We start from the raw sequence: 27,917 nt of genomic DNA on the forward strand, positions 1-27,917 counted from the left end.
GGTTTAGCTGAGAGTTGAGCAAATAACTGACTGGACCCAAGAAGACAAATGCGAGTGTACTGCATAAGGCCCCATCCTTACCACATACTGCACCCATTTTCTTACAAAACATGAAGAGAAAGCAGGTGACCACTGTGGGCATTGAGATTTATTAGAGAAAACTTTATTAGTTAATGTAAACCTTTCAGACGCCTGCCACGCGTTGTTTATGCAGAGTTTATTGTGGGCTGCACTTGACTACAAGTTCCAGACTGCAAAGAAAAATCCTGTACTCGATAAACTACTCGCGCCTTGGGTTTTAAACTTGAGAGTAGTGCAAAGTGTAAATCGTAACATTTGGTGTTGTTATTGCTATGACATTACTGAACTGTCAAACTATTCGTGTCTCAAAATGTCAAACCAGTTTTGCAATATGTTGGGCATTTTCAGCGTTCCACAGAATGATCCCCCTCTAAATTTGGAAAACTCAATAAACCTGATCATGGACGGTTTGGGGAAGCGTTTACTTTACCCAAATATTATGGGACTGGTGGAGTCTGAGTTTAAAAGTAGCTGTTCCAATCAGCACCACATTCCTGCTGCCCTGGGGGCGCGCGCTAGGAAACTTAAAGCAGCCTTAGTATCACAGTCTATTAGGCAAAACCTCTACTAATCCTCTTAATGTCGACCGAGAAAATGATTATAGACTGAGCAGCCGGCAGGGGTTCGCGCATGCGCAGCCTATCTGCGATGAAGTCATCGCGTGGGTTTTCCTTTACCAGCACACCCCTCCCACGGTGACTCGGAAATAGCCAATACGTTCGGGAGTTTCCCATGGATGACGTTGCAGTGGGCGGGCGCCTGCGCCGCTAAAAGTTCCTTTTCTTTCCTGAATATAGATTCAAATCAGGAGCAGTGAGGGACGAGGTAAGACAAAGGGGTTGTCGACGTCATCGCAGGGGTTTGCTTGCGGGGTATGTGTAATATAGTCGTGACATCAGAGCATTGTATATAATTACATCAGCTGTGGCAAGATTATCGTCAAGGCAGGAGCTGGAGTCTTTGGGGTGAAATGCTCTATACGCCTGACCAGCACGGCGTTTATAGTTGCTATTTTCATTTTTTATTTGCTTTTAATATTTGTTTTTATTTCTACATGTAACGTTGTGTATTGACGCGTGCTAGGCTTTCGGTGCAGCGCTGGTGTGGTTGTGGGGGTCTTAATTGTTTTGGGCAGGGGAATATTGTCTTGCAAGCACTGTGCCCGGGATCAACCATCCAAAACCTATCTTTTGTAACAGTTCGCTGAGTTCGCCTTTCTTGACCATCATTATCTATGTTGTGATCATTTAATTGTCGAGTTTGGAACAGGGAATGTGTTTTGGTGGTTAATCCGTTTCTCACGACCCGAAACAGATCTCGGCCAGAGCCCCCAACCCGTTCGCCCTTGAAAGACATTCATTTGCCTCGCATCACAATGAGAGGACGCCCCCCGCCTGCCTTCATGGGGAGAACTGGTCGCAGAGGGGCTGCGAGACACTTGAAGGCAGGTAATCTAGGTCGGAGTGACTCTTAAGACTTCAGACACCTCAGTGCCACCGTCAGTCTCTCTTCCGTTTCATTGTCTAGTGCGACCCCTTTGTCCTCGCCCCCCCCCCCCCCGTCTTCTCTTTGTTTTCTCCACCCTACCCCCAATTCACTTAATACCCTTGTTTTCCTCTTCCCATCACTGAACCGGCCGGCAGGGGTTCCTCTTACAGTTTCACTTGGTGGTTTTTTACAGTGCCCCCAGCTATCTCCCTCCTTCAGTGCGAAATTCACGACTAGTTTCACGTGTTTTAAATGGGACGAATGAGGTGGGGGGCGTTAGGTCGCAAATAGGGACGTGGCCAAAGAAATGTAAGTAGGGATTCTTGGCTTATATAACTGAGAACGTGGGTTAAAACATATAAACTAAAACCACATTCTTCGCGCAAGTGCCTCCTGACCAGTCTGTTGGGATTCCCCGCTGTGACTTTTCCATTATCGCCGCCAGACGTATCACCCACAATGAACATATAAATAAAACAAGCCAGGCCTCCTATTGGTTTTACCCAATTTATGTTACTTGTATCTGGCAAATAATTAGAATTGAAAATGTTTCAATTCTGTAAATGAGATTTTTGATTAAACTGTACTAAGGTTTTCGTAAGTGGTAGTGACCTTTGGAGTGTTTCAGACACTGTTTTTCTCATTTGTGTTACCTTTTTTCTTCACTGTCTCACTCTGTTGGACATTTGTACCCCCCGCCCCCCACATCTTTCTGTAATGTCCAAGTGGCGTAGCTCACATTTTCGGACAAATAGGATTGGCACATAGGCCACCATCACAGATTGAAGGATCATATAGTCTGCGCAGCTGTATTGCCCTCTGACAACCACTGTGGGAAACTTGCTCTGCTTTCTGCTTCAACTTTCAGAGCTCTCAACCGTGCACCGTCATAAACACCCACCTACAACCTGAACTCACTCAGTCACCTAGAGGCGATTCAGTTAAGTGTGTCCTGCAACAATAGTATGTTTCATGAACAAAAATACAAGCACAACATTTTTGTAAAAGTAAGTACCCTTGGGCACTGCAAGATAAAGTAAAATGTAAACAGAGATTGCTTTGCTGGACTGGAATACCTTAAGGGTTTTTTCAGTAATAGCTGGGAAATCCATCATGGTTTTTGCTAGTAAACTTAATGGCCTGGGTATAGAACTTGACAGGGAATCGCTTTAGTCTGTCTTTAATTATTGCCAGTTCTGAAACCCGACAGGACCGACTGACTTGAAATGAGTTTTTATTGGTTTAGGTGCTGGCATATGTTGTTTGGTGGAAAACTCAGCGGTGATGGGTGGAATGCTTTCAAAAGTCTCAGCCGCTGGTAGTCATTCGGGGCTGTATTCTGGGCCATTGTCTTATACCTACTGCGCCATCTCACAGACCACAATATGCAAATCTTAAGTGACTTTTAACATCAAGAAAACTGCGGTGTAAACAAATCACTATCAACGTACTCAGTGTTTTGACAGTTTTTTGGTTTCTTTTTGGCCTCATTCGGTTTAATTAGATTTACCATTTTCCCACTGACGGTTCAAATCAGGCAAGTTACAGATTAATTGCCCTTATTGATGCAGAATCATAGTACTATGCCTATCTAATTACAGCCGAGCTGATAGAATGGTCAACTTCAAAAGATCTAATTCCTGTCAACCAGACTGGGTTTCGTAAATGCTTTGGCACAGTTTCCAACATCTTAGCATTAGCATCAATTGTTGACAAATGCAAGCAATCAAAAAGTAAGTTCCACCTATGCTTTATTGACTTCGAAGTGTCGTTTGACTGGGTGGATCGCGGCCTCTTATGGAAAAAGCGAACAAAATGTGGGCTTCCATTAAGTCTCTTACGTGCTGTGGAGCAGTTATATTCATCCACTTGGATACAAATTAGATTGGCAGATGGCACCAGGCTGTCTAGGAAAATTCCAACTGACGTTAGTTTAAAGCAAGGGTGTGTGCTAGCCCTGCATTTGTTTAATCTATTTGTAGCGACTTATCCCCCAGACTTTATCAGGTTAACTCTCATCCGCCTCGGCTGGGCCATTGAGACTGACCCATCCTACTTATGTAGGTGACATTATTTTCTTTAGTCACACAAGAGTGGGTCTACAGAGACTGTGTACAGGACTTGCAGAATACGCCATGCTCAACAAATTGGAAATTAATACAGGAAAAATTAAAACCATGTCTATTTGCAGCAACTTTGCTTAATTTCCAAGGGTCAGGCTTGGTGATTCCATCTTAGAAGATAACTGTTATTAGTATCTGGGGATGTACCTAGATAACAAGTTGACTTTCAAGGCTCATGAACAGTAAGTACATTGCTAAGAAAGGAAACACATATATATTTGCATTCTGTGCCTTTACAAAAATCTGACTGGCCATTCAAACCTCTTATGTCGGTTATTACTGCAAAACGTTTGCCATCGGTCACTTATGCTAGTTCAGTCATGCTTTGAAGGGATGCTCTGTTTATGGATAATCTTCATATAAGGAGTTATGTGGGCTCCCTCTGAGCACCTCCCCATTGCAGGTCCGATTAGAGTTCAGACCCCTGAATCAAACCCGGCGGGAGAAGGTACTCTGTTATAAAAGCATGGCATAAGATAGGAGCAAATCAAGATCAAGCTCTTTCTAACTTCTTATGGCAGTCGGGGGACCTGGATCTTAAGTCATCTTACAGGGGATATCTGCACTCTGCATTAGAAGCAAAATGCGCAACAGCTTTGTGGAATTAAAATTAACCTCATGATTTATTCTGCCAAGCATTGAATAAAGCTGCAAAAATCCACTCTTTCATTTTTAATAATCAAACACACTCATCTCACACCCGCGCTTGGATGGTCCTCTTTACACACAGGAACTTGCAGCTGGTAGCATACTTAAGCATGACCTTTTTGTTACATCTAAAAGGGAAATTGATGGCTATTCGCTTTGGGATCTTACCATCTTTGGCTGACCAGCCTTTGTGGAAATATTCTGGCCCAAAATCATGCAGGCTTTGTGGAGCTGCTAAGGAGGACATTGTACACCTAGTTTGTATGTGGCCACTATCAAAACATTTGAGGATTGCATGGATGAAAGAAGCTTTTTTATAGGTCGGCTTTAATTAATGCTATTCATCCATCAGATCAACTGTAGACTGATTAAGTATTTAATTGCATGTGATAGTATTCTGAGTGAAGTGCTGGTTGGTAGTTGACATTAACCTTCATGCTGTAGTAGTCCCAGAGACGTGCCACTCGGTGCAGGTTTAAAAGCTGTGGCAGGTATTTTTTGTTCAAATTAATGTGTAAAATGCATGTGGAAATCTGGGCCGCTGAACACATATTTTATTGCTATTCAGTCGTTGTAATTCCGACACCTCACTGGTTTTAGGTAGTGTATAAGAAGATCACGTTTAATATTTAATGTTCTTAATTATATTTCTAATCTCGTACATAGATATTTGGAGCGTGTAGGAATTGTGATGGTTTAAATTAACTGACACAATAAATTATTCATTCATTCGTATACACCGACTACTATGCACGTGAAGTATATTCAGGGTCACTGGAAATATTTGATTCTTCGGTCCCTGCTATTTTTTTTGCATAATTGAGCATTAGATTCATTTACCGCATGATCATTCCTGCATAATCTTCTGATTTTTTTTAACAAAAACATGTTTTCTAGCTCAAACTGATCATAAGGTACTAAAAACATGGCAATATGTGTTCGTGCCCATTGAAAGGCGCGTTGCAAACGTTACCTGGTCGTCGTTTCAGTTGTTTCTTTGTGTTTGGTAGGTAAACTGGTACTAATGAGGTGAAATCTGTGCCCAGACACTACTGTCATGAGTAAGAATTACATAATAATGAAATACTATTTTTTTTTAGAGTGCTGCATTATTTGCTTTTTCTTGTCACATAATTAAGTGCGCCCTGCCGCATTATTTGGTGCCCCGGTGCAGCATGATCCCAGTATCTTGTCCGTACAGTGGAATTAGATCGAGCTGTAATTGGATAGCCGCAATTATCTCCTGGGGTCAGCGTTTTGTGGCCCACCTCCCTCCCGTCGGTGCCAACAGCCCTCAGTAGTCTTTGAGCTCGGTTATGTTGTTGTCACGTTGCTCTGTATTACCTACCCCCACCGCTTCCCCCCCATTACACACGTACTCATTGGATTTAATCATGCAGGGGGTAGTGTGATTCTCTACTTCGCCATGACATTGGTAACACCCCCGCCCCCTTCCATTGTGCTTTTTGTCTGTGCCCCACGCCATGTTGTCTCCTGGCTGTGTTACATTGTCTTGCACGTTAACCTTCCAGTGACGCTTGTTACCGCGCGCTCCCATTGTGGCTGTAAATTAGATGGCAATGCCTTTGATGTCTAGCTAGGCTTGTCGAGAGTTGCCTTTGCTCCGCCCCACTCCTCCCATGCTCCCGCCATGTGATGCTCCCCTGTCAGTCCGTTCTCTCCATCTCTGGAATCGAGGGGTGTCCCCTGATTTCGCATATTATTTGACCGGGCGGACGTGGTGAGCTGTCTCTGGTGGGGTCAGCTGTCACTGACTCACTCTGGAGTTTCCCAGCCTGGCTCGTCGCCTCCATGGAACAGTTGGTCTGTGGGCTTGTGGCAGGCTGTGCCGGGCTCCTGGCCCAGACGAGTAGGCGTGAGACCTAGGCAGGAGGTAGCCATGCTCGGCTTGAGTCAGATTCCACAAAAGGCGGATCACATCCTGTCTGTCTGCACCACAGTCGTATGCATTGTTGTCAAAGGTGGCTTGCTGCACCGGCGTTAAACCGACTTCTGCATTTATAGCTACTTCTTCAGGGGCTTGTGACTGGCAAAGTGAACTTATCTGCAGGGTATCTCACACCCTGGCCACTTGTAGAAATTGACTTTGAAATGCTTTGTAATTGGTTCCGATCGTCTTCTGCCTCCGTATTTGGAATCCATCTGTTTCCGCATCCCAAATCTCACAAGCAACACAGTCAGGTTATGCCTTAGTGGCTACTGAAACAGTAGTCGTATTTGTATAAAAAAAAATACTTTAAATCTCAGCCTTTCAAGCAGGAGTTTCACTTTTCTTGCATCCTATCAGCATTGTTCCCCTCTTACTACCTCCCAAAAATAGGTAGATACTCTTTCTCACTTCAGTAGCTTTGCTGATGGGAATCGTATTCTCTTCTAGAAACACAGTGCGTGTAATTATATGTATCTATTTAGCGACAATAACATTTCAATCAGAAACGTTTCACAAGAGCCACGCTGAGAATACATTGATAATGATGGCGAGGTGGTTAACATGCCATCCAAGAAACAACACTTAAGAAATTGATTAGTTGAGATAGTTTTGTTGTGTGGTTACCCCTGGTGACGACAGACATTCTTCTGCTTGTACACCTCTGCCTACTTTTTTTTATAAACCTCTTAGTATAATTTTTCATTCTTTAAAACAAAAAGGCTAACAATCCGTAACTTTAATCTCTGATTGCCTAACTTTAAATGAAGGGATGAGTGTAATTTTCTTCTCTTTGCCACTAACACGCGGGCTCACCGGTACGTGAAGCAAGCCATGGGGCATCTCTGCAGGTCCCTTTGCTTGACAAGATGCACTCTATTGGTGACATTATTAACATTGACATCCAGGCACATGGGTCTAATCATAGTTTCAACGCATGACCAACAATCTCCGCCTCCCTTTGCCTTAAATTGTAAACGTGTAATGTAGATATATTGTTTGATCATGTAAGTACCTTTCATCACGTATGACTTTAACAACATCTGAGCACCAGTTTTGCCACTGGTGGACATTTCTTGTGCATTTGCTTAATTCATAATCATAATCTGTCATGCGTGACACCCTCCGGCTTCCAGTTCCTGCTCTGTCATTGGATACCAAGTAATCACCTGTGGGTTTGTGCTGATCTAATGGTACTTTAGTCAAACAATCGAGGGTGACTAGAAGAGGTGATAAGAGTTTGAAATTAAGATGCAGCATCGCATACATAGTAACAGAGTGTCCAGTAAGAACTAATGCTTAACAAAAAAAACAGCTAGTTAAAATGTATAGAAATTGCGAGTCTCTACCACCTTTTGGGGGTGAGATGTGACCTTAACCGGTTTTTGTAGTGATCATGCAGTAAGGTGCTGTAACTATAATAACACTCGAGTCTTTTGGCAGCGCTATCCTATGGGCCAGAGACCGCACAACCTTGTGCTCCTCTTGAAATCCTCTGGTCTTGGTTCTGTAAAGGAGGACTCTTCAGTGTAGTAAGGTGCTAAATGGAAGGTTATCAAGTATGAAATGTCCTGGGATATGTCTGCCTTTTGTCCTAGTTTATTGGCAGCTGCAAGTGCATCAGGGTGCAGTAAGATTGGGGCTGCAAGTGTTTGACCATCCACGCCAAGAGTTTAAATCCAGAGAATTGGGCTCTGTTGGCCTGGGGCATCTGGTCCACGTTGTCCATTGTTCAGATAATGGATTGAGTGAGCATTCGCTGCTGGGTCACTGGGCAAACAAGATGGGTAAAGGACACAAGGTGATTGAGTTGAGGGCTATTTTTACATTTTCACCAGTCATGGATGGGGCATGACAAATTAACTTCTGAAAAACACATGCATCAAGTAATGTATTAAAGCTACTCAACTCACAGCTCTGAAACTTGTTTTTGTAAAGTAGAAGTAAACTTTATGGATTGGGTGCAGGTTAATTTGTCAAAATATTGCCTGTTTCATTTTCTGCTTACAGTGCTATGGCAGAGTTAGTCAGATGTGTGTCATGATTGACAGTATTTTGCTATTAGATGCTAGACTGACATGTTAATGACTTGTCCATACAACCTGTAGATGTGCTCCTAAAACTGGGTTTACTGCTCCCATAATCTCTAATTATTCAATCACTGGCCTGAAACGTGTGTTCATAGAAGGGAGTGGGAAGACACCCTTCACTACACACTCACATAATTTTATGTAACATATTGGTAGCAACTCCCATGCTGTCCCGTTTCAGAGGCAGATTGTACACTTAGTGAATGCTGACAAGATGCTGTGGGGAACGAAAGTCATTGAAGGTAAATAACTATTGGGTCTCACATTCCGAAAAGTGACTCTGCGTACCCTCCGGTGTGCACAAAGGGAAAAACATATGTTTTGTTGGACGCAACCACAATTTTTATATTGTTGTTCCCTCACAAGATTAACAACTACAAAAACAAAAGTAGACTGTCATTCACCCTTCGCTGTAACTGTCTGCATGCTTGTGCATACTTTGATGCCCTTAAGTCGTATGCATTCTCCAAGACAGTAAGTTTGTGTGAAAATGTAACCACATTTTCCTGCAGAGGAGATTGTGCTGATGTTCTGAACGAGGGTACTTTACAATTGATAGAAAGTACACCAGAGTCTAAGGGTTTTCTAACACTGTTAGAATCATTATGTAACATGTATATGAAAATTGGAAACCCTATATATTCATCTTAAGCTTCCAAGATAAACTGTCAGGGATCAATTTATGGGATCCACTAATGAGATCTTGACAAATGGGTTTGTACCTGCAACCTGCCTGTGATAGTTGAATCTCCTATTTTTGCAGCCATGTGTTAATAGAAATACATTTGGTGAGATCCCAGAAGGTAGCATGGTATTGGTTAGAAAGTAATTGTTTGCCTTCTGTGGTATTTTCTACCCTCAGTAGCTTTTTGTTTTTCATTAAATGACACATTTACATTTGAAGCTGAATATAATGGCCCTAGTGGTCACTTGGGTGCTGTACATGGATCATCGGGGCCAGCTCTACTTGTCTTTTAGACACAAACCTGTCTTGTGTCTGGCCTTTAGCCTGTTATTCTTACTTTTATTTGTGATCCTGGCATGCCTGATTATTCCTGAGTCCCCCACCCCCCCCGCAGCTTTTCATGGGTGTGCGTACACTGAGTCTGACTCCTGCTGAGTCTGTCTGCCTTTCAGACGTGATCTGTTAAAACAATTTCCACTAGTCGTCTTAGGTGATCTCTTTGCCCTTCTTCGTGGGGGTCTGCTGACTAGCAGGCCATTATCTCCCCAGAACGTGCTGCCTCAGGGCTTCTTCTAGCCTTGAAAGAAACAATACATTCCTGTTCTGAGAAACCTCCTTCTCTGTTGATTTGGTAGAACTTATACTTCGTGTAAACTTGAAGTGAGCACCTGGCTCATGAGGGACAACTATCCTGATTTGGGGGCCCATCAGGGTGGCAAGGGTCACCAAATATCACGCTACCCTTGTTTTTGAGGTCGAGTGCTCTGGCCTATTGTAATCTATCTGTGGGCTTTTAACCACGCCCATCAATATCACTTGTTCATGGACTTGCCTTTCAAAATTCCTTTATTAAATGCTTTACATTTATCCTTCCTTGGGGCAGTTTTGTTACCGCCTTGGCCACCGACCCTGTTACATGGATAATTGAACGTTTGCCAATACGTTTGACTCCGAGCAAACTTCTTTTTCATTTTGTGTCTCTCTTTCACGCTCATGGCGGCCGTGGCTCTTTGAATCGGCTTGCTTATGTCAACTGTTTTACTTTTCATTTTCAATTTATGTGGCAAGAAAAGTCCTGTTCGGAGTTTACAGTGCTAATAGCTCTAACTCGAGCAAACGCAAGACCCATTGCATTGCAAATGCTTGTTTTAAAGGTCTTCCAGCCCCAAACAAAGTGCATCTTCACAGGTTTCCTTTACCAAGTGTCTGTATGGCAGGGTGAGTGGAGGACCTGTAGCGTATGTTTATGCGTTCTAGGGAAACTAGCTCGGCACTTGGGGCTTAGTCTTTATATTGCTATGTGAAGCCCACCACAACATAGGAGAGCTCATGTGGAGGAAAGGCCGTAAATGGATGAAATTCACTTGATCCATCTTGACATTTGTGTTCCGTGAGCCATGAGTCCAGGAACAGCATCCTGTAGGATGAATCATTCACAGAAAGTACAAAGATGAGATGAGAACCACCTTTTTGTGCAACATTCAGTGTTCGCCATAGGACACTTCTACCATCAAACAATTTATTCACACACTTGTTAGGTGGTCTGGGGCGCAGACCACAGTTATCTTCTGATATTGTGCTAAGGTTAGTCTTAGAAAGCATACCATGAGACAGCGGAATATGGTGCTCTACAGGGAAACCGCAGCAAAAACATGTAGCCCCACCAATGGCTTTGTATTTCAAATTCAGTAGAGAGAAATAAATCACAGGCTAAACCAAACCAGCATTTGCAATGCAGTGGGTCTCGTGTTTGCTCGAGTTACAGCTATTGGCTTTGTAAATTCCTAACTGGACTTTTCTTGCCACGTACATTGAAAAGTAAAACAGTTTACATAAGTGAGCCGATTCAAAGTGCCACTGCGGCCATGAGTGTGAGCGCAAAGGAGATACACAAAAGGAAAAAAAATAATTTGCTCACAGTCGAACCTTTTGCAATTATCCATGTAACAGGGTTGTCCCCAAGACGGTAACAAAACTGCCCAAGGAGGGACAAACATAAAGCATTTACCATTGATAACAAAGGATTTTTGAAAGGCAAGCCCACAAACTAGTGAAAGTGATGGTCCTGAGGTGGGCGTGGTTAAAAGAACACATAGATACCAACACGTCGGAAAAGCTGCTGTGCTCAACCTAAAAAGTGCACCTGCAAGGTGGTTCAGTTGCGAGGTCTTTCACGTATGCTTTCGGGCAGCCTTTTTAACTCCGCCCCTGGTTACAAATGGATGCCTAGGTTCCTGCACCATCCCCAGAGAGACCTCCATTGACAAGAGGCTTGGGAAATGATGTCCTTGGACTTGCATGCTCACGTCATGTAAGTCCACGCACAATAAATACCCTGTAAGGAGGGCACATGCACAGCAGTATTTCAGAACAAAAGTTTTTCTTCGGGGTCCTCTTTACTGTTTGTCAAGTGGGACTGTTGCTTGTGTTACTAAAGTGCAGTTGGTGGTTCCAGTCAGATGTTGTTAATGTTACCAGTTGTTAATGATAGCAGATGCTATCCAGGTAACAGTATATCAAAGTATGGAGGTGTCTAAATGAAGTTCTAGAAATCATCTTTCAGTCTCTCTCCTACGGTTTGTATCCTTTCCTGTGGGCTTTCCTGCAAAGTTGTGAATAGAAGATAACCTTTCTGTCAGAGTGGGACTTTTTATTTAGACCTGTTGGAGTGTGATTAACAGTATAGTGCCAATCCAAGCTCTCGAATTAATGCAGCTTGTATCTAAATCCCTGCACCCCCTGCCCCCTCCCAGATCTTAAACCATGCCGATATAATGTATACTGCCTCTATGGTCGATGCACAAATTAGCCAGTGCTTTTCACTCACTTGCCACTGCTTTTGCCTGTGCTCATTCCACACCTTCCCAGACCTAGTGGAACAATGAGCCAACATATGACAGCAAGTTTGATTGTGGATATTTTTTTTCTAGATCGTTCGTATTTCTTCAAGTGACAATACGATGTTGGGAGACCGAAAAGAGCGCAATGGACCATACTTGTGGTGCCGCCCCGTGCCTGTAGCCCTGTTACTAATGACACTGTGTGACTGCGCCTCCGTCATCCCCAGGAGCAGTGGTAAGTGCTCCTCATAGGCCCGCGTCACTGTCTGCACCTAAGAAGGCAGGCCTTTTTTTTACAGCCCAGGTGAATTCACTAACCTGTATTATATACCCCAAAGGGAGAGGGAGAGGGGTATAAATCTAATAAACTGCCCTACGTTTCTCGAGGTTGGGGCTTGCTGCACGATCAGCACCCCTGGAATCTCCTCTCTTCAGCCCCATGAGCTGGCTCACTGCTAATGCTCTAAACCAGTGGTTCCCAACCTTTTGATTTCCGTGGACCCCCTCTTTAACATTAATGGAACCCAGTGACCCCCCACTGAATCATCATTGGAATCCGGGGACCCCCGCCTGAGTCATTGCTGGGGACCTAATTTGTCAATATTTGTTAATATTTTTTAATTTTCTTAGCAGTCGCGGACCCCCTGAGAAGGCTTCGCGGACCCCCAGGGGTCCCCGGACCACAGGTTGGGAACCATTGCTCTAAACAGCGGACTTTGCACGTGTGCCTCGGCTGGGACTGCGCTATCCTATTAACTAGTCTTTCACGCCTGTGTGTTTCCTTTCTAGTGTGCCCCAGGCCTCCAGTCCCTAAACATGGAGGCTTCCAGTGCTCCTACAGATGTTCACCACTTTGTGATGGCATGCACTTTCTGTCCGGCTGCGAAGTGAACTATTATTGCGATGCTGGCTTTGCCTTCAGTGCCCCAGTGATAAGTGCTCGGTGCCGGCAGGGGAAATGGAGCCTCACAGGGGATATTATGTGCCATCCATCGCCAGGTGAGTGCCATTCCTCTTTCACATTCTTGCGTTTTCATTTGTTCTCAGTTGCCCCTTTTCCGCAATTCTGCTCGCCATATTCTTACTGCTGCATGTGCCAGTTTCCTGTTCACTAGCTCTGAGCCACGATTCACACGTTCATACCCCACCTTATGATCTCCTTAGTTTGTGGCCTCCTCTTAGCCCCTTTCTCACCTATGAATGTGCCTGTGGAGCTGGTTCTCTTTCCCTGCCTTTGCACCACCCCTGGTTTGTGGCGCTTGATTTTGCCACCACTGGTACTTTTTTCTCTCTGACGTCGCTGTGAACCCTATTCTTGCTCATATATGCACCCCGTCTACCTTTTCCTCTGAATGCGTCTTATACTTAGGTCCGACTTGTTTAGAAAAATACAGATGGGCTCTGTGTCAGACCAATCTACCCATTGCTTTCAGGCAGTGTGCGTCACATCCTGAATCATTCCAGAGGTCTATACATATCTCACCAAGTGCTATTGGCTGATTGATTTGTTATTCTGCTACCTATGGAGAAAGTATTTTGCAGTGTATGAGGCAGTATGTTTTACTCGAAATAATGGCACTTTGCTGCATGTTCAGCAGGCTCCATATTTGCAACATACAGTGGACCGGAATCCAGCATCCATTTCTTGGAACATATATAATATTTCTTAAATTTCCGACCAAATGTGCTGGAAAGACTTTTCTAAGGTAGAAGCTGTTATTTCATGGTACGGATCCACTAAGGCAGGATCTCATTCATACAGCGTTATTATTCATGAGGTCGCTTATCAGCCCCTGTAATTACATTTTAACAAATAAAATGCATATATTTCATTACCTGTAGCCTGGGGACCATAGCTGGAGCAGAAAAGAAAAAAACAGGGTGGAAAGTGTGTGTGTGTGCTTACTGTTTGTACCAAGCATTTATACCAGGTGACAGGAAGGAGTATGTTGCCGTATTGGAGGGATAGGAAAGGTGTATATATATATATATATTTTTTTTGTGTGTTTTTTTTGGCCTAGCTTGTTGATTATTCTGCTAAGAGGAGCCTTGCTTACAAGATAATGGCTGTGACGGGGAAGTCGGACGAGGAGATAATGTTGTGGAGCTCAGGCCTGCTTTACCAGCTGAACGTGTGGCCTAAATATTTACCTGCATGAATTCTTTCCTAATATCTGGCACTGTTTACAGTGGTCTTTAGCTTGTTTTCCATGGCACCGTATGATCTAGGCTCCTCGCTGTGTGACTGTGTAAAGGGAGCCGATATTGTGTGTCACATGGTGGTACTGTGTGAGTTGGCAGGTCCAAGGATATAATGGGATTGTACTACGGTGGACAGGATATCTGTCACGGTTGTGACAGAGTATTCTCCTCCACCGACATTCAAATCAGGCCCATAGTCAATATAAGGTTGGCTCAGCCCAGAGGACTATTTCTTTCACCTGGTGTTTTGGGCTCTTTGGGTGTGGCGTTCCAGCTCCAGTACAATGCTTGCATTATATTGCATCTGAGACTACTGTGCAATTCTAGGTCTGTTAGCTCCTGCTGGCTTCCTTGCACCCTTCTTCACCTGTTATCCCTTTTTGTTCCCCACCCATGAGTGGCACTTCTTTTTGTTATGCTTTCTGCCCTTTCTCTTTTCCCTGTGTGCTCTTTGTTCTACCTCTCCCACCCTCAACCCTCTTCCATCTTGGTGGCTTTAATTGCTGGTACTAAGACTTGTTTTTTTTCCCAGAAACTAAATTCTGTCCATATTGAATGCTTACTTGTCTTCAAAATGGCACTCCTTTTTGTTTCTATCACAGTTCAGTCTTGATTGCCAAAAAGATCTTCATATAGTAATTCCTTCCTGTTTCTATGTCATACATACGATAGAGGGACTTTAATTGAGGCTTCCTTCGTTTATTTGTCATAGAAACAAAATCAGGACTGTATTGAAGGCAAGGGAGCCTTAAATATTGACAGCATTTTCTTTTTTTTGTCTCGCTTTGATGTGGATCTGCTGCACACCTTAGCACGTCAATGCCAGACCTGTTAATTCAGGCCAATACTTGTTCTGGTCTGTGTACGTTTTTTAAGTTATTAAAATAATCCACCAATACCTTTTAGCGTAAACCATTTACGTTTTTGTAGTCCAGTGATCTTTCGAGATGTGTGTGTATATATATTTTTGTGTTGCAACGTACATGTAAAATAATTTACAGTTCATCCTGTGACATTCTTGGTTATACATGTTCCCGCATGGCTCTACCAAATGTTTATGTTCTTTGTTGTCAGCATTGTGTGCCTCCTACCAAAAGGGAGCACTCCAGGGCTTGAAACCCTTTTCTCTAGCATGGCTATAGCCTGCCTAAAGTTGTTTTCTTTATTCTGGAAAAGTAACGGCCTGACAATACTCACTGCTGATGTTTCTGTGAACGTGGCCTGTCTAAAAGACTCCACTTCTAGCTGCATTCTTGTTTATGTCTCTTTTCTGCGTCAAGTCCATCACAATCATCTGGTACTAAGATCCCTGAAGTTAAGCTTTCTAGAAAATGAAGCACCAGAGGCATTTGGCTCAAGAGCACTACTTTGCAATATTACATTGCAGACAAAGACGGCGATGCCAAGCCTTCCACTCATCTTACTATCATCTCCGTCTCCCTGTCTATCATCGCCCAACCCATCATCTTCCTCCATCCATCCACATCCATAGATATCCATCTCCGTCATCATCCTCATCAACATCTCTACCTCCATCTTCATCTCCATATCCCTCACGCTTTGCAATGCAAGCGCCTCAGAGGAGGTAGAATGATACACCAAGCAATTCATAGCCTGAGTGAGAGAGCCATTCCTCTGTGTGGAGTAGAGCCCATTCGATTTATATTTTTGAAAATAAAGTAACAATAGGTCTTCAACACACGTGCGCTCTCAACCAAAACCTTAAAAAAAAAAAAAAATTCAAGTTGTAACCTACTTGCACATGAAATCGAAAATGAAAGTGTTCTAGTGTGGGCTGAAAAACTCATTCCTATTACAATACTGATTTAGGTTGCCTAACCAGAACAAACATCTGCATTTTGGTGGAGTTGTATACCAATGTATTCACTCTGTGAGCTGGATGATGATGATTATTCTTGTGTAGGAGTATTGAGCACCAGAATTGAAAAAATAATGATGATAGGACTGGTGCATATATTCTAATTCCCACATTCTTTCTTGTGCCTTTTACAAGGGTGTTACAAGATGGTGTTCTGCTGCTAATACCTCTCTTGAAGGTCAATCCCCTTTTTGGCCTCTTATCTTCTTCTTCCCCATTTATTAAATAATAGCTCAGCACTTAGCAGTGTCTCTTTACAAAAGAAAGGGGCTGGGGAAGTGGGGTTAGCTCCTTTGTGCTTTTTACGTAGTTTCTCTTGAGTGGGCTTTCATTCTCTGAGAGTTCTGTTGTTTCAAATTCACTTTTGTCTTGTTGTCATGGTCAACTTAATGAAAGATTGCAGGAGTCACATTGTTGAATTACTTGAATGTGGATCGAACCATTATTTTATTGACTGAAATACCAAACTTTGGAAACTTCTAACTCGGTATTTCCGTTTTAGGATACGAAGACTCCGTTCCCCCAGGCCCAATTCCTGGGCCTTCTATCTCGCTTGTGGCTGCTGTGGCGGCCACAGTGGCTGGTTTGCTGCTGATGGCCTTGGTCTGTGTACTGGTGAAGCCCAAGAGTCATACTTGTCAGTGTGGCAGGTAAGTGCTGGATTATTGTGCATTATTTTGTCATTTTAAAGGAAATACATTTGGGTATATGGGAAAAACATTTTTTGGAGGTAAAATGGGAACTGCAGCTTTTAGTTACAACTTTTAGTTGGAACCTCTGACCTCATAACAATTTTGCATGAAATGTAACCCCTTCGCTGCCAGGCCTTTTCCCCCTCAGGTGCCAAGCCTTTTTTTTGGCTATTTGGGAAAGTTCGCGATTAGGCCCTCATAACTTTTTGACAACATAAGCTACCCATGCCAAATTTCCATCCTTTATTTCCAACTTCATAGGGATTCTAGAGGTACCCAGACTTTGTGGGTTCCTCTGGAGACCAAGAAATTAGCCAAAATACAGTGAAACTTCAGTTTAAAAAAAAAAAAAAAAAGTGGGGGGGGGGGTGGGGGGAGGCGCAGAATGCGGCTTGTGTGTGTGTGTGTATTTTTTTTTTTTTCCTGAAAATGGCATCAACAAAGGGTTTGTGGTGCTAAAATCACAATCTTCTCCGCTTTCAGGAACAGGCAGACTTTAATCAGAAAACCCCATTTTCCACACAATTTTGGCATTTTACTGGGACATCCCCCATTTTTACTATTTTTTTCTGTGCTTTCAGCCTCCCTCCAGTTAGTGACAGAAATGGGTGTGAAACCAATTCTGGATCCCATAAAGCTATACATTTCTGAAAAGTAAACACAATTCTGAATTCAGCAAGGGGTAATTTGTGTAGCTCCTACAAGGTTTTCCTACAGAAAATAACAGCTGAAAAAAATAAATATTGAAATTGAGGTAAAAAAACAGCCATTTTCCTCCACGTTTTACTCTGTAACTTTTTCCTGTGATATCAGATTTTTGAAAGCAATATACCGTTATGTCTGCTGGACTCCTCTGGTTGCGGGGATTTATAGGTAGGTTCATCAAGAACCCTAGGTACCCAGAGCCAATAAATGAGCTGCACCTTGCAATGGGTTTTCATTCTATACCGGGTATACATCCATTCATTTTCTGAAATATAAAAAGTGAAAAATAGGTATCAAGAAAACCTTTGTATTTCCAACATGGGCACAAGATAAGGTGTTGAGAAGAAGTGGTTATTTGCACATCTCTGAATTCCGGGGTCCCCATACCTGCATGTGAATTACAGGGCATTTCTCAAATAGATGTCTTTTTTACACACTGTCTTACATTTGGAAGGATTTTTTTTTAGAGAAAGACAAGGGGCAAAAACACTTGTTTTTGCCATTCTGTGTTTCCCCCAAGTCTCCCGATAACAATGGTACCTCACTTGCATGGGTAGGCCAAATACTCACGACAGGAAACGCAACATGGACACATCTCATTTTTACATTGAAATCTGACGTGTTTTTTGCAAAGTGCCTAGCTGTGGATTTTGGCCTCTAGCTCAGCCGGTACCTAAGGAAACCTACCAAAGCTGTGCATTTCTGAAAACTAGAGACCTAGGGGAATCCAAGATGGGGTGCCTTGTGGGGCTCTCACCAGGTTTTATTACCCAGAATCCTGTGCAAACCTTAAAATGTGGCCAAAAAACACACCCTTTCCTCAGATTTCAGTGACAGAAACTACTGGAATCTGAGAGGAGCCACAAATTTCCTTCCACCCAGCATTCCCCCAAGTCTCCCAATAAAAATAGTACCTCACTTGTGTGTGAGCAGGTCTGGTGCCCGCGACAGAAAATGCCCCATAACACAACATGGACACATCACGTTTTCCCCCAAAAAACAGAGCTTTTTTATTTTTTGCAAAGTGCTTAGCTGTGGATTTTGGCCTCTATCTCAGCCAGCACCTAGGGAAACCTACGACACCTGGGCATTTTTGAAAACTATACACCTAGGGGAATCCAAGATAGGGTGACTTGTGGGGCTCTCACCAGGTTCTGTTACCCAGAATCTTGTGCAAACCTCAAAATATGGCACTTTCCTCACATTTCGGTGACAGAAAGTTCTGGAATCTGAGAGAAGCCACAAATATCCTTCCACCCAGTGTTCCCCCAAGTCTCCCGATAATAATGGTACCTCACTGTTATGGGTGGCCCAAGTGCCTGCAACAGAAAAAGGCCAAAAACATGTTGAGATCGAGGGGATAGCATATCAAGTTGATAAGCACATATTTTTCTTTTATACATGTTTAGGCTGACTCTTCTTTGGGGACCCACACAAGTGAGGTATTATTTTACTTGGGAGACTGAGGGGAATGCTGGGTGGTAGGAAATTTGTACCGGAGCGGTGATCTGCAAAGAAAAGTGAGGAAAATATGTTTTTTTTTAAGCAAATTGTGAGGTTTGCAGAGGAAAATGGATAAGAAGCTGTTGGGGGATCCACGCAAGCCACACCTCCTTGGACTCCTTGGGGTGTCTAGTTTAAAAAAATGTCTGGGTGTGGTAGGTTTCCCTAGATAAAGACCGCAGCTGGGACCAAAAGCATAGGTCCCTCCCCCCCCCACCCCTCCTCCACCCCCCCCAAACACAGGTAGTTTTGCCATAGATCATTTTGATGTGTCCACGTACTTCTGTGATGTTCCAAACACTAAAATTGTGAAAAGAAACGCACTTAGGTTATGTTAAAAAGCCCCCTCACCCACCAACCAAGTTAATGGCATGCTTAATCATCGGCGTTCCACCTGAGACACCTAGCGTGTCATGGGTGTGCTGCAATGCCTGATTACAGTGGAGCAGGTTTCGTCATTTTTACCACGCATACTGATTGGATTTGGCATGAAGGTGAGTGATGGTTCAGTAGATCAAATTTTATTTAAAAGATTTTACAAAAGTGAAATGCACTGTTAACAACTTAAAATCCCAAAAACAGAACCAATGACTCGCAGCTTGTGAACAGTAAAGCCGTGTCAAGGCACCAACCGCTTTACAGTTCATTCACACACCTTTCATACATGACATGCACAAGACTATTCACGCCTCCAGCGGCGGGCCCAACACATTACAACACTCGCATCCACAGACAGCGTGATTCAAGTGCCCAACACTTTCATACGCCCACATACCTGACAAAGCAAACACACCAGCTGATGGGAGTGTGCGGACTGGCGTTTGGCTGGCACCACCAGCCAAGCGCCACACCGCGCACACAGCCAGCCAAGCGCCAGTCCATGCACACCGCCAGCCAAGCGCCAGTCTGTGCACACTGCCATCACTTTTTTTTTTAAACAACAAAGAAACCACTTATTATAAATAAGTGCAAAACTACAAACACAAAAGCTCTAACTGAATACATGACAGTAATGCCAACCGTAAAACTGAACATATGAAAACATAAAACAGCAGTTTATGCTCGCAGTATTTCCCAATAATTCTTCTGCATGTGTGGTAGCTCCTGAAACAGCCACCCACCCACACACCCCAGGCTTTGGAGGACACTCTGGGCAGTACATCCTAGTCTCCTTCCTGATACCTCTTCGAGCACAGACTCTACATCTCTTAGCAGGAAAATCTTTTTTGGCCATGTGAAGTATGTGCTCCACAAAGGGACTCTCTTTCAATCTAGCCACATCCTCCACCACTGCTTCTATAGGAACTCTTGCCTGTCCAGCACAAGGCTCGCTATGATAGACTCCTGAAATTTCACAAATGTCATCCTGGACTCTGGAGATCTATTCTTGAACAGAACAAAAGTATTAAAAGTTGCCAAGTGGAACAGGTGAACCGCTAATTTCTTACACCAAACATAAGCCTTACGAGCAGCTGTGTAAGGTTCCAACCTCTGATATACTCTATCAACACCACCCATGTGCTTATTGTAGTCTAATAATGCACAGAGGTTTGCGCACCTCAGCAACTTGACCCCAAACAGCCACAGGTGAAGTACTTGCATCACGGATGGTAGTTAGCATGTACACATCACTCCTGTCTACAAATTTCAGAGCTAGGAGCTCATCATTCCTCAAGGCACTGCACTGTCCCTTCTCAAGTTTGTTTACAGACAAGCTATCTTGGATAGCCTTTCCGATTAGAGTGGATTGTGCCACAAGCAACAGTGTCCACTCTGAACAATTCCTTGAATAACTGAACTCCAGTGTAGACGTTATCTACATATAAATGATGACCTTTGTTAAACAGTCATCTAACAAGTTCCCACACAATTTTATCACTAACTGAAAAAGTGGGCAGACAACCAGGGGGTCAATACTGGAATCCCTACCAGTGTAGACCTGGAAATTATAAACATATCCTGTACTACTTTCAGACAGCATATATAATTTAATTCCTTACTGTGCCCTCTTGCTACTGCCTAAAAACCAAACAACCCTTGAACAGGACCAAAGACTCATCTACAGATATTTCTTTGCCTGGAACAAAGATCTCTGAAACTCCCCTACAAAATGATCAAGGACAGGTCTAATCTTAAAAAGATGGTCAGAATCAGGGTGATCTTGTGGCAAGGCTAAGGCATTATCTACAAAATGCAACATCCAAAGAAGACGCTCATACCAGTTATGGCTCCTGATTGCAGGAAATATAGCAGTTGCCATGAAGGCACTAGTAGACCAATATGAAGACAGTGATGGCTTCCTTATCAGCCCCATCAAAAAAGTTAAACCCAAGAACTTTTTCAACTCTTCCAGATTTGTGGGAATCCACCAGCTAGCTCTAGAGTGTGTCCTTCAAATACTGCTCTGCATACACATTAGTCTGCTCAACAATCTCTTCCAAAAATACACCGTCCATAAACAACTCAAAGAAGTTGACAGGCAAAAAGTTTTCCATATTTACTCTACACCCTGGGAAACCAGTAAAGGCAGGCAACTGTGGCTGCTCCATATTTGGTGCAACCCAGGTGGGTGTCAGGTCTTCCAGTGGGAAGCCTTTCAGCCTCTGACTGCTGCACCATTGGGACATCAGTGTCCTCCTCTAAAACAGGCACTTAATCAGCACTGAGAGTGGCTTCATCATCAGATGATTCCTCTCTGACAGAAAAATCATTTTCAGAATCTTGCACTTCCTCCTCTGCCTCAGATGCAGAGTCAGTCTCATAATCCTGGTCAGAAGACGACACCAACAACCTGCTGAGCGGTCATCCTACGGCTAGCCATGATCCTTCCTACAAAAAGTAACTGGACAAATGCATCACCCACAACCAGCACTGTGTAAGATAAGTAATAAACAAAGTGTGGCTTGATCACTAAGATTTATAAACTCAAAAACTATACTGCTCACATGCCCAAAAAAAGCTAGACTCACCAGCAACTACTCTGCACAGCCACAGCAATCACCAATGATAGCCCACTAAAAAGAAAAGCAAATTAGACATAAGACAACACAAATATAATTGTGCATAAATCTAAGGACAATTTCACACACAATCCTGCATTTAGTACACCACCTACCAACATGTCATTCATGCATGGCAGCAATCCTCCTTTGGAGTCAATTTATTTACTTACCTAAAACATGCAACTACGCAAACCGCAGGACAACCACTGCCAAAACCGCAACAAGCCACAGCAAAGGAAGCAAAAGCTTTGAACTAGAACAAAAAGGAGAAATAAACTGTTATAATCACAAATGCAAATACTTCGCCAGTTGACACACCCGCCACCAAACATTTATTCATTTTCTCTAGTGCCTAGTCTTCTCTGCCCCCTTGGGGGCAGATGGGCCTAAAAATAAAAATAGGCCAATCTGCCCCTAAGTTGTGCAGGAATGACATAGAATATATTGCCCCCCTTTGGGTGCGACTGTCAAGGGGACACACCCACACACAAAATTCTGCCCCCCGTTGGGGGCAGATGGGCCTAAAAAAATAAGCTGATCTGCCCCCATGGGGGGCAGAACTACCCAAAAGTGCTTTGTCCCCTTTGGGGGGTGACTCTTGCCAAAGGAGGTGCCCCCCCAACACAAAACAAAAAAACAAAGGGGGGGGGAATCCCTGGTGTCTTTATGGCTTCTGCCCCCCTGGGGCAGATGGGCCTAAAAATAAATAGGCCAATCTGCCCCCAAGGGGGGGCAGAAATGGCATTGAATATATTGCCTACTTTGGGGGCTGACTCTTGCCCAAAGGGCCCCCCCACCCCCCAACACAAAGCACACACACACACACAGATGATCCCTGGCACTAAGTGGATTCTGCCCCCTTGGGGGGGGACAGATGGATTTAAAAGAAATAGGCTGATCTGCCCCCAAGGGGGGGCAGAACTCCATAATAGTGCTTTTTGCCCCTTGGGGGCAACTCTTGCCCTCAGGGCTGACCCCCAACACAAAAAAAAACACACACACAAAAACAATCCCTGGCTTCTAGTGGGGGCAGATTGGCCTAAAAATAACAGGCCGATCTGCCCCCAAGAGGGGGCGGCAGAAATGATGATAAATATATTGCCCCCCCCCCCCCCCCCCCCCAAGGGGAGCAACCCTTGCCCAATTGGTTGCTCCCCCACACTATAAACACACATACACAAATCCTTGGTGTCTAGTGGGCATTCGGGCAGCAGGAATGCTGAAAGAGGCATTGAGGGAAAGGAAAACCCCTTTCCCTTCCCCCCCCCATGCCTTTTTTTTAGTAATCCTCCCCCAGCCCAGAGGAAAAACTTACCTCCTTCTAGACCCGCTGGAAGCAAATGGCTTCCAGCACGTCTGGCACCGTCTGGTGATGTCATCGCGTGCTGACCTCACTGTGTGGGGGGCCGGGGTGGAAGGGGTAGCGATTTCCCCTTCCAACCCTGACCTGGGGGTGTGGGGGAGTTGGCCATCAGGGGAGCGCTAGCGCTTCCTCCGAAGGCCAGTCCCAAGATGTAATGGTTATATCTGGCCATATCTAGTCACGAAACCGATAGGGATCAGCATGTTAGCACCCAGCCTTCATCGGTTTCGCTTGTAGTCTTTCAGCCTCTGACAGAGATGCTGGTCACGAATTATCTCCACAATATAAAATCAGGATCTCCCCTCGATCCTGCTCCTCTCACTATTCTTGCGCTGGCCTCCTACATAATTTCCCCTCCCCTGACAAATATTCTTAACCATCTTTTAATCTCAGGATTTTTACCTCAATCCCTCAAACATGCTGTGGTCAAATCTCTTTGGAGAAAACCTAAACTTGACCCCCCTCTGCTCCGTAACTACAGGCTCTTCTTCCAATTTTGACTAAGATTATGGAAAAGCATGTCAACAATCAGTTGACATGTTTTCTTGAGGACCATGAACTTCTAGACTCTACTGAAATGGGATTCAGACCCCATCACAGCACAGAATCAGCTCTATTAGCTGTCACGGAAAATACTCGCCAATTGTTAGATCGTGGTGGGCATGCAGCCATCATCCTGTTAGATCTCAGTGCCACTTTTGACACTGTAAATCACAACATTCTCCTTCAAAGACTTTCCGCTATAGGAATAGAAGGCACAGCATTGGCCTGCTTTTATTCATTCCTGAAAGGTAGAACCTTTAAAGTCCTCGGCTGCCGGCTGCTCATTTCTCTCTAAAATACTTCCCCTTACATGTGGTGTTCCTCAGTGCTCTTCATTGAGCCCCACTCTTTTTAATATCTATCTTTATTTAGCCAAAGTCGTGCAACCCCATGGCCTTTCTGTGGTCACATATGCTGATGACACACAATTAGTAGTTTCACTCTCTAATGCCAAGGACCCCTCTCTTACGAATCTTTCCCTCTGCGTGGCTGTTGTAGCCAAATAGATGACTGAGTCCAAACTGAAACTTAATGACGGAAAGTCAGAAGTAATGATTGTGGGCAATTGTGCTCCCTCTAACTTCCCTGCACTACTTCCAGAGGTTTTTAATAAACTTCTGCCCCCTAAGGATCATATAAAGAGTCTAGGCTTCTGGCTAGACCGTGGCCTCACGATGGAGCAACAATCTAAAAAGATTTCCTCATCTTGCTTTCGCCTTTTAAGAACTTTAAGGAAAATTCTTAACCTCCTACCTCCACTTGCCAGAAGAACTCTCATTCGGGCCCTGATACTTTCATGACTGGACTATGGTAATTCCCTTTTTCTCAGCTTCCCTGGTTATGTAATAAGGAGACTGCAGGTTGTACAAAATGCGGCTGCAAGATTACTTATGAATATACCCAGACATCAATCAGCTAAACCTGCCTTAGCCTCCCTTCACTGGCTACCTATAAAACATCGGATCTGTTTTAAGGCCCTATGCATGACACACAAAGCCCTTCATAATAAAGGCCCTAAATTTCTCAGACAAAGCATTTCCCCTTACGTTCCTATAAGGACTTTGAGATCTTCCACCTTCCAGCTAGTTCATATCTCACAATTTAAGAGATGTTCATGGTTAGGTAACTCATTTTCAGTTAAGGCTGCTCACCTTTGGAACTCCCTACCCCTAGAGCTTTGACAAGAACCTTTGGAACTACCGTTCCGGAAAAAATTAAAGACCTATTTATTTTCATCATAGTTCTTCCCCTGGGTGTTCTGTTTTGGGCAGTAACTTACCTTTTAGCACTGGGAAGCTTTCAGGTAGCCATGCGCTTTACAAATTATTTAAACTAAACTAAACTAAACCAAAAGCTGAGGTTGTGTTTTTTTATTTTTATTTTCCTGCAGATACGATAAGCAAAGACAATGGATCAGTGTTCCATTTGCTTCCTTGATATTACACATTTAGGCCACGAAAGACAGTGCCAAGCAGTTGGTGGCTCTTTTTATTTTTTTGTGTAATTTATATTAATAAGCACAACCTATAATAAATTGCTTTGGGCAATAAGTAAAACTACTATTCTATACAACTTGAAAGAGGGCCAATGCCATAAGAGTAGAGATTTCATTCAGTACACTTTGTGAACTCAATGCCTCTTCATGCCTGGTGTTTCTTGGGCCGAAGAAGCTGGAGACCGCATTACTCTGGGGCTGTTGAAAATAATTGTACTTGATTTGATCTCTTCTCCTCTCCAGTGCCTGGCGCTAAGGGTCTGAGGAATGATGTGTGCCTCAGTCAGACGGGTCCTTGTTCTCTATGCCTGGTGTCTTGCTAGACCTCTTGTAGAGTAGTCTGACGCTCTCTAGAGCACCCCCTCTTTGGATGCTGCTGTGGTTCTCTGGGTTCATCATAATCTGCCCTTCTGCTCACTGCTGCACCCACTCCCTGAAAATCCCCAACTCTCATATTGATTGTGCATCCTTTTATTCTTTAATATTAATAGCAAGTAAGTTTCCTTAACGTGCTTTTAAGAGTCGCTTATTTCAGTCTTATCAATATATTATAAACCCCAACCGACCTAGGAATGTTAGTTTGGTTTACTAGTAGAAAATAAACGCCTGGGAATAATAGTGAGGTACCCTACTCTTTTAATAAATAACAACAAAAGCAGTCGGAGGGTGGACAGGGGATGTACACTACTATTATTTGGGACACGTGCGCTGGGTTCTGCCTGGCATTGTGCACCTGACATTGGACATCCGAAGGAAATTTTCTAGCATTATGGGAAATGCTGACCAACATCCTCTACCACTCCCTTGGCTTACTAATTTTGTTTGCTACGTTGTTATAGGAAACCTTGCTGATTTCCAGCGTGGCACCCATTACTGGCTGATTTATACCACTGAGTTTTATAATATTTGAAATCGGGCAGAAGAATCTAAACATTGGGTGGGTGTGAGGGAAAAAGGTTTCATAGGCGGGCCTCCGTTTTATTGGAGAAAATGTAAATGTACTGAGGTTGTTGGGAGAGAGGGGAGAGCACGTTATTGTGTGCCTCAAATAATTCCTCAAGGGAGTTAATGGTTGGAAGTTGAGAGAAAAGTATTGCTGTTGGGGACTCTAGTTAAGCAGATGCCGGTTGTCTCTTCAGCAAGGGTGCGGTGTGTGTCTTTCTCTGTGTTTGGGTAGCGGGAGGGATCCACATCTTGTGGGCCCAACAAGCTGGCCCGCTGGGCGGTGTACCGTGGGGGAAGAGTGCTGAATATTTGCCATTTTGGATTTAGCTGCCACTGGGTGTTTTGAAGATTTGTTTTGTAATCTGAGATCTAATGTTTGGCCTGACCACTTTCTTATGCACCTTCTCGTTACAGAGAATACAACCGCATGGATGAGCCGGAGTTACACTCTGAGCACTGGTGCCCCGTCCCTCTGCCCTCCTATGAAGAGGCGGTGTACGGGTCTCAGGGGCGCCCTTTGTCTCCAACAACCTTGCACGCACCGCTGCCCCTCATCCTGGCCGAAGAGGACCTCATGCCGCAAGACATTGCTGCAGCCCACGTGCCAGATGCAGCCAGCCTTCACCCCGGAGGCCGCACTCCACCCCCGTCTTATGAGGAGGTGCAGGCCGACGTGTGGGGAACGTCTTCAGGTGGAGAAACGGGGACTGTCCTACACTCTCCTTTGCCTTTCCTCCTTGGGGCGCCAGCAGAGAAATAGAGGGGACACACGTGTGAGCTCCCGGACACTGCCATGAAATCTTCTGTTTTGGTAATTGCCTCTTTGCCAATGGAGGATGCCTACCATTGATTATGCAGAATGTTGGCGGGATTTCTCGATGCCAGCTAAAGGTCCCGGATGGATACGAGTTGAATCCAGCATTGCACGGCCCTGCAGTGGGGATACCAGGCTGAGGAGCCGTGCTGTTTTCCTCAGTGGTGGAGATATTTAGCCAGAGTACGGTCCTGCCAGCCTTTCAGGTGGAGCCACTGCCCAAGAGTGGACTGCCTATTGGTGAACCCAGTTTGAAAGTCGGAGGTTCAGCAGAGAGATACTGTTTACAAATGGGGTTACTCAGGCCTTTGTTTAAAAAAACAAAAAAAAATACTGTAGTGTTGGGGGTGGGAGGAGGGAAATGGGGCCTTTACATTTTGGGGTGCTCCTGTTTCTGCTTGTGCCCTGTTTTGGAGGTTGGGAAAATGTGCAGGACACACCTCCCAAGCGCTTCCAGAATCTGTTTAAGAAGAACGTATTGCATATCGTATATATTTGTAATTTATTGAAATATTCTATTTTTGTTAAAATGTTTTTGTAATAAAAGTCGATTTTTTTTTTTTTTTAAAGTGTCTTCTGTGCTCTCAGCTTTGTCATGGTGATTTCTTCTCATAAAAAGACTCTATGGTGGGAGCGTAGAAGGAGATGCTAAGTGGAAAAGAACCCCCTTCCTAGCGTGTGACTAGGGTAGTTCTGGGGAGAGCGTGGAAGAGAACAAGAGTATACTGTGTTCCTTCGAGCATCTGATAGAGGGAACCAGCCCTTTCCACTCTTCCCAGGTTTTCTTTTAGGCTCCCCTACAAAAAAGCCTACTGGATCTGCTCTAACGTTTTATTTTTTTTCCTTATTATTTCATCAAACCTTTTCTTCG

The 27,917-nt window shown here is 44.0% G+C and overlaps 1 protein-coding gene across 1 annotated transcript; it reads left to right on the forward strand.

Moving 5' to 3' along the window:
• Window positions 1–1,006: 1,006 nt before the first annotated feature.
• LOC138259292 (sushi domain-containing protein 6-like) lies at window positions 1,007–27,615 on the forward strand. Its single transcript, XM_069206914.1, has 5 exons — window positions 1,007–1,046; window positions 11,994–12,138; window positions 12,693–12,902; window positions 16,487–16,634; window positions 26,647–27,615. Exons 2-5 carry the CDS (start codon window positions 12,024–12,026, stop codon window positions 26,990–26,992), a joined length of 819 nt encoding a protein of 272 aa, XP_069063015.1. The 5' UTR covers window positions 1,007–1,046; window positions 11,994–12,023; the 3' UTR covers window positions 26,993–27,615.
• Window positions 27,616–27,917: the final 302 nt, after the last annotated feature.

Source organism: Pleurodeles waltl, chromosome 9 (genome assembly GCF_031143425.1).
Source record: "Pleurodeles waltl isolate 20211129_DDA chromosome 9, aPleWal1.hap1.20221129, whole genome shotgun sequence".
Lineage (NCBI taxonomy): Eukaryota > Metazoa > Chordata > Amphibia > Caudata > Salamandridae > Pleurodeles > Pleurodeles waltl.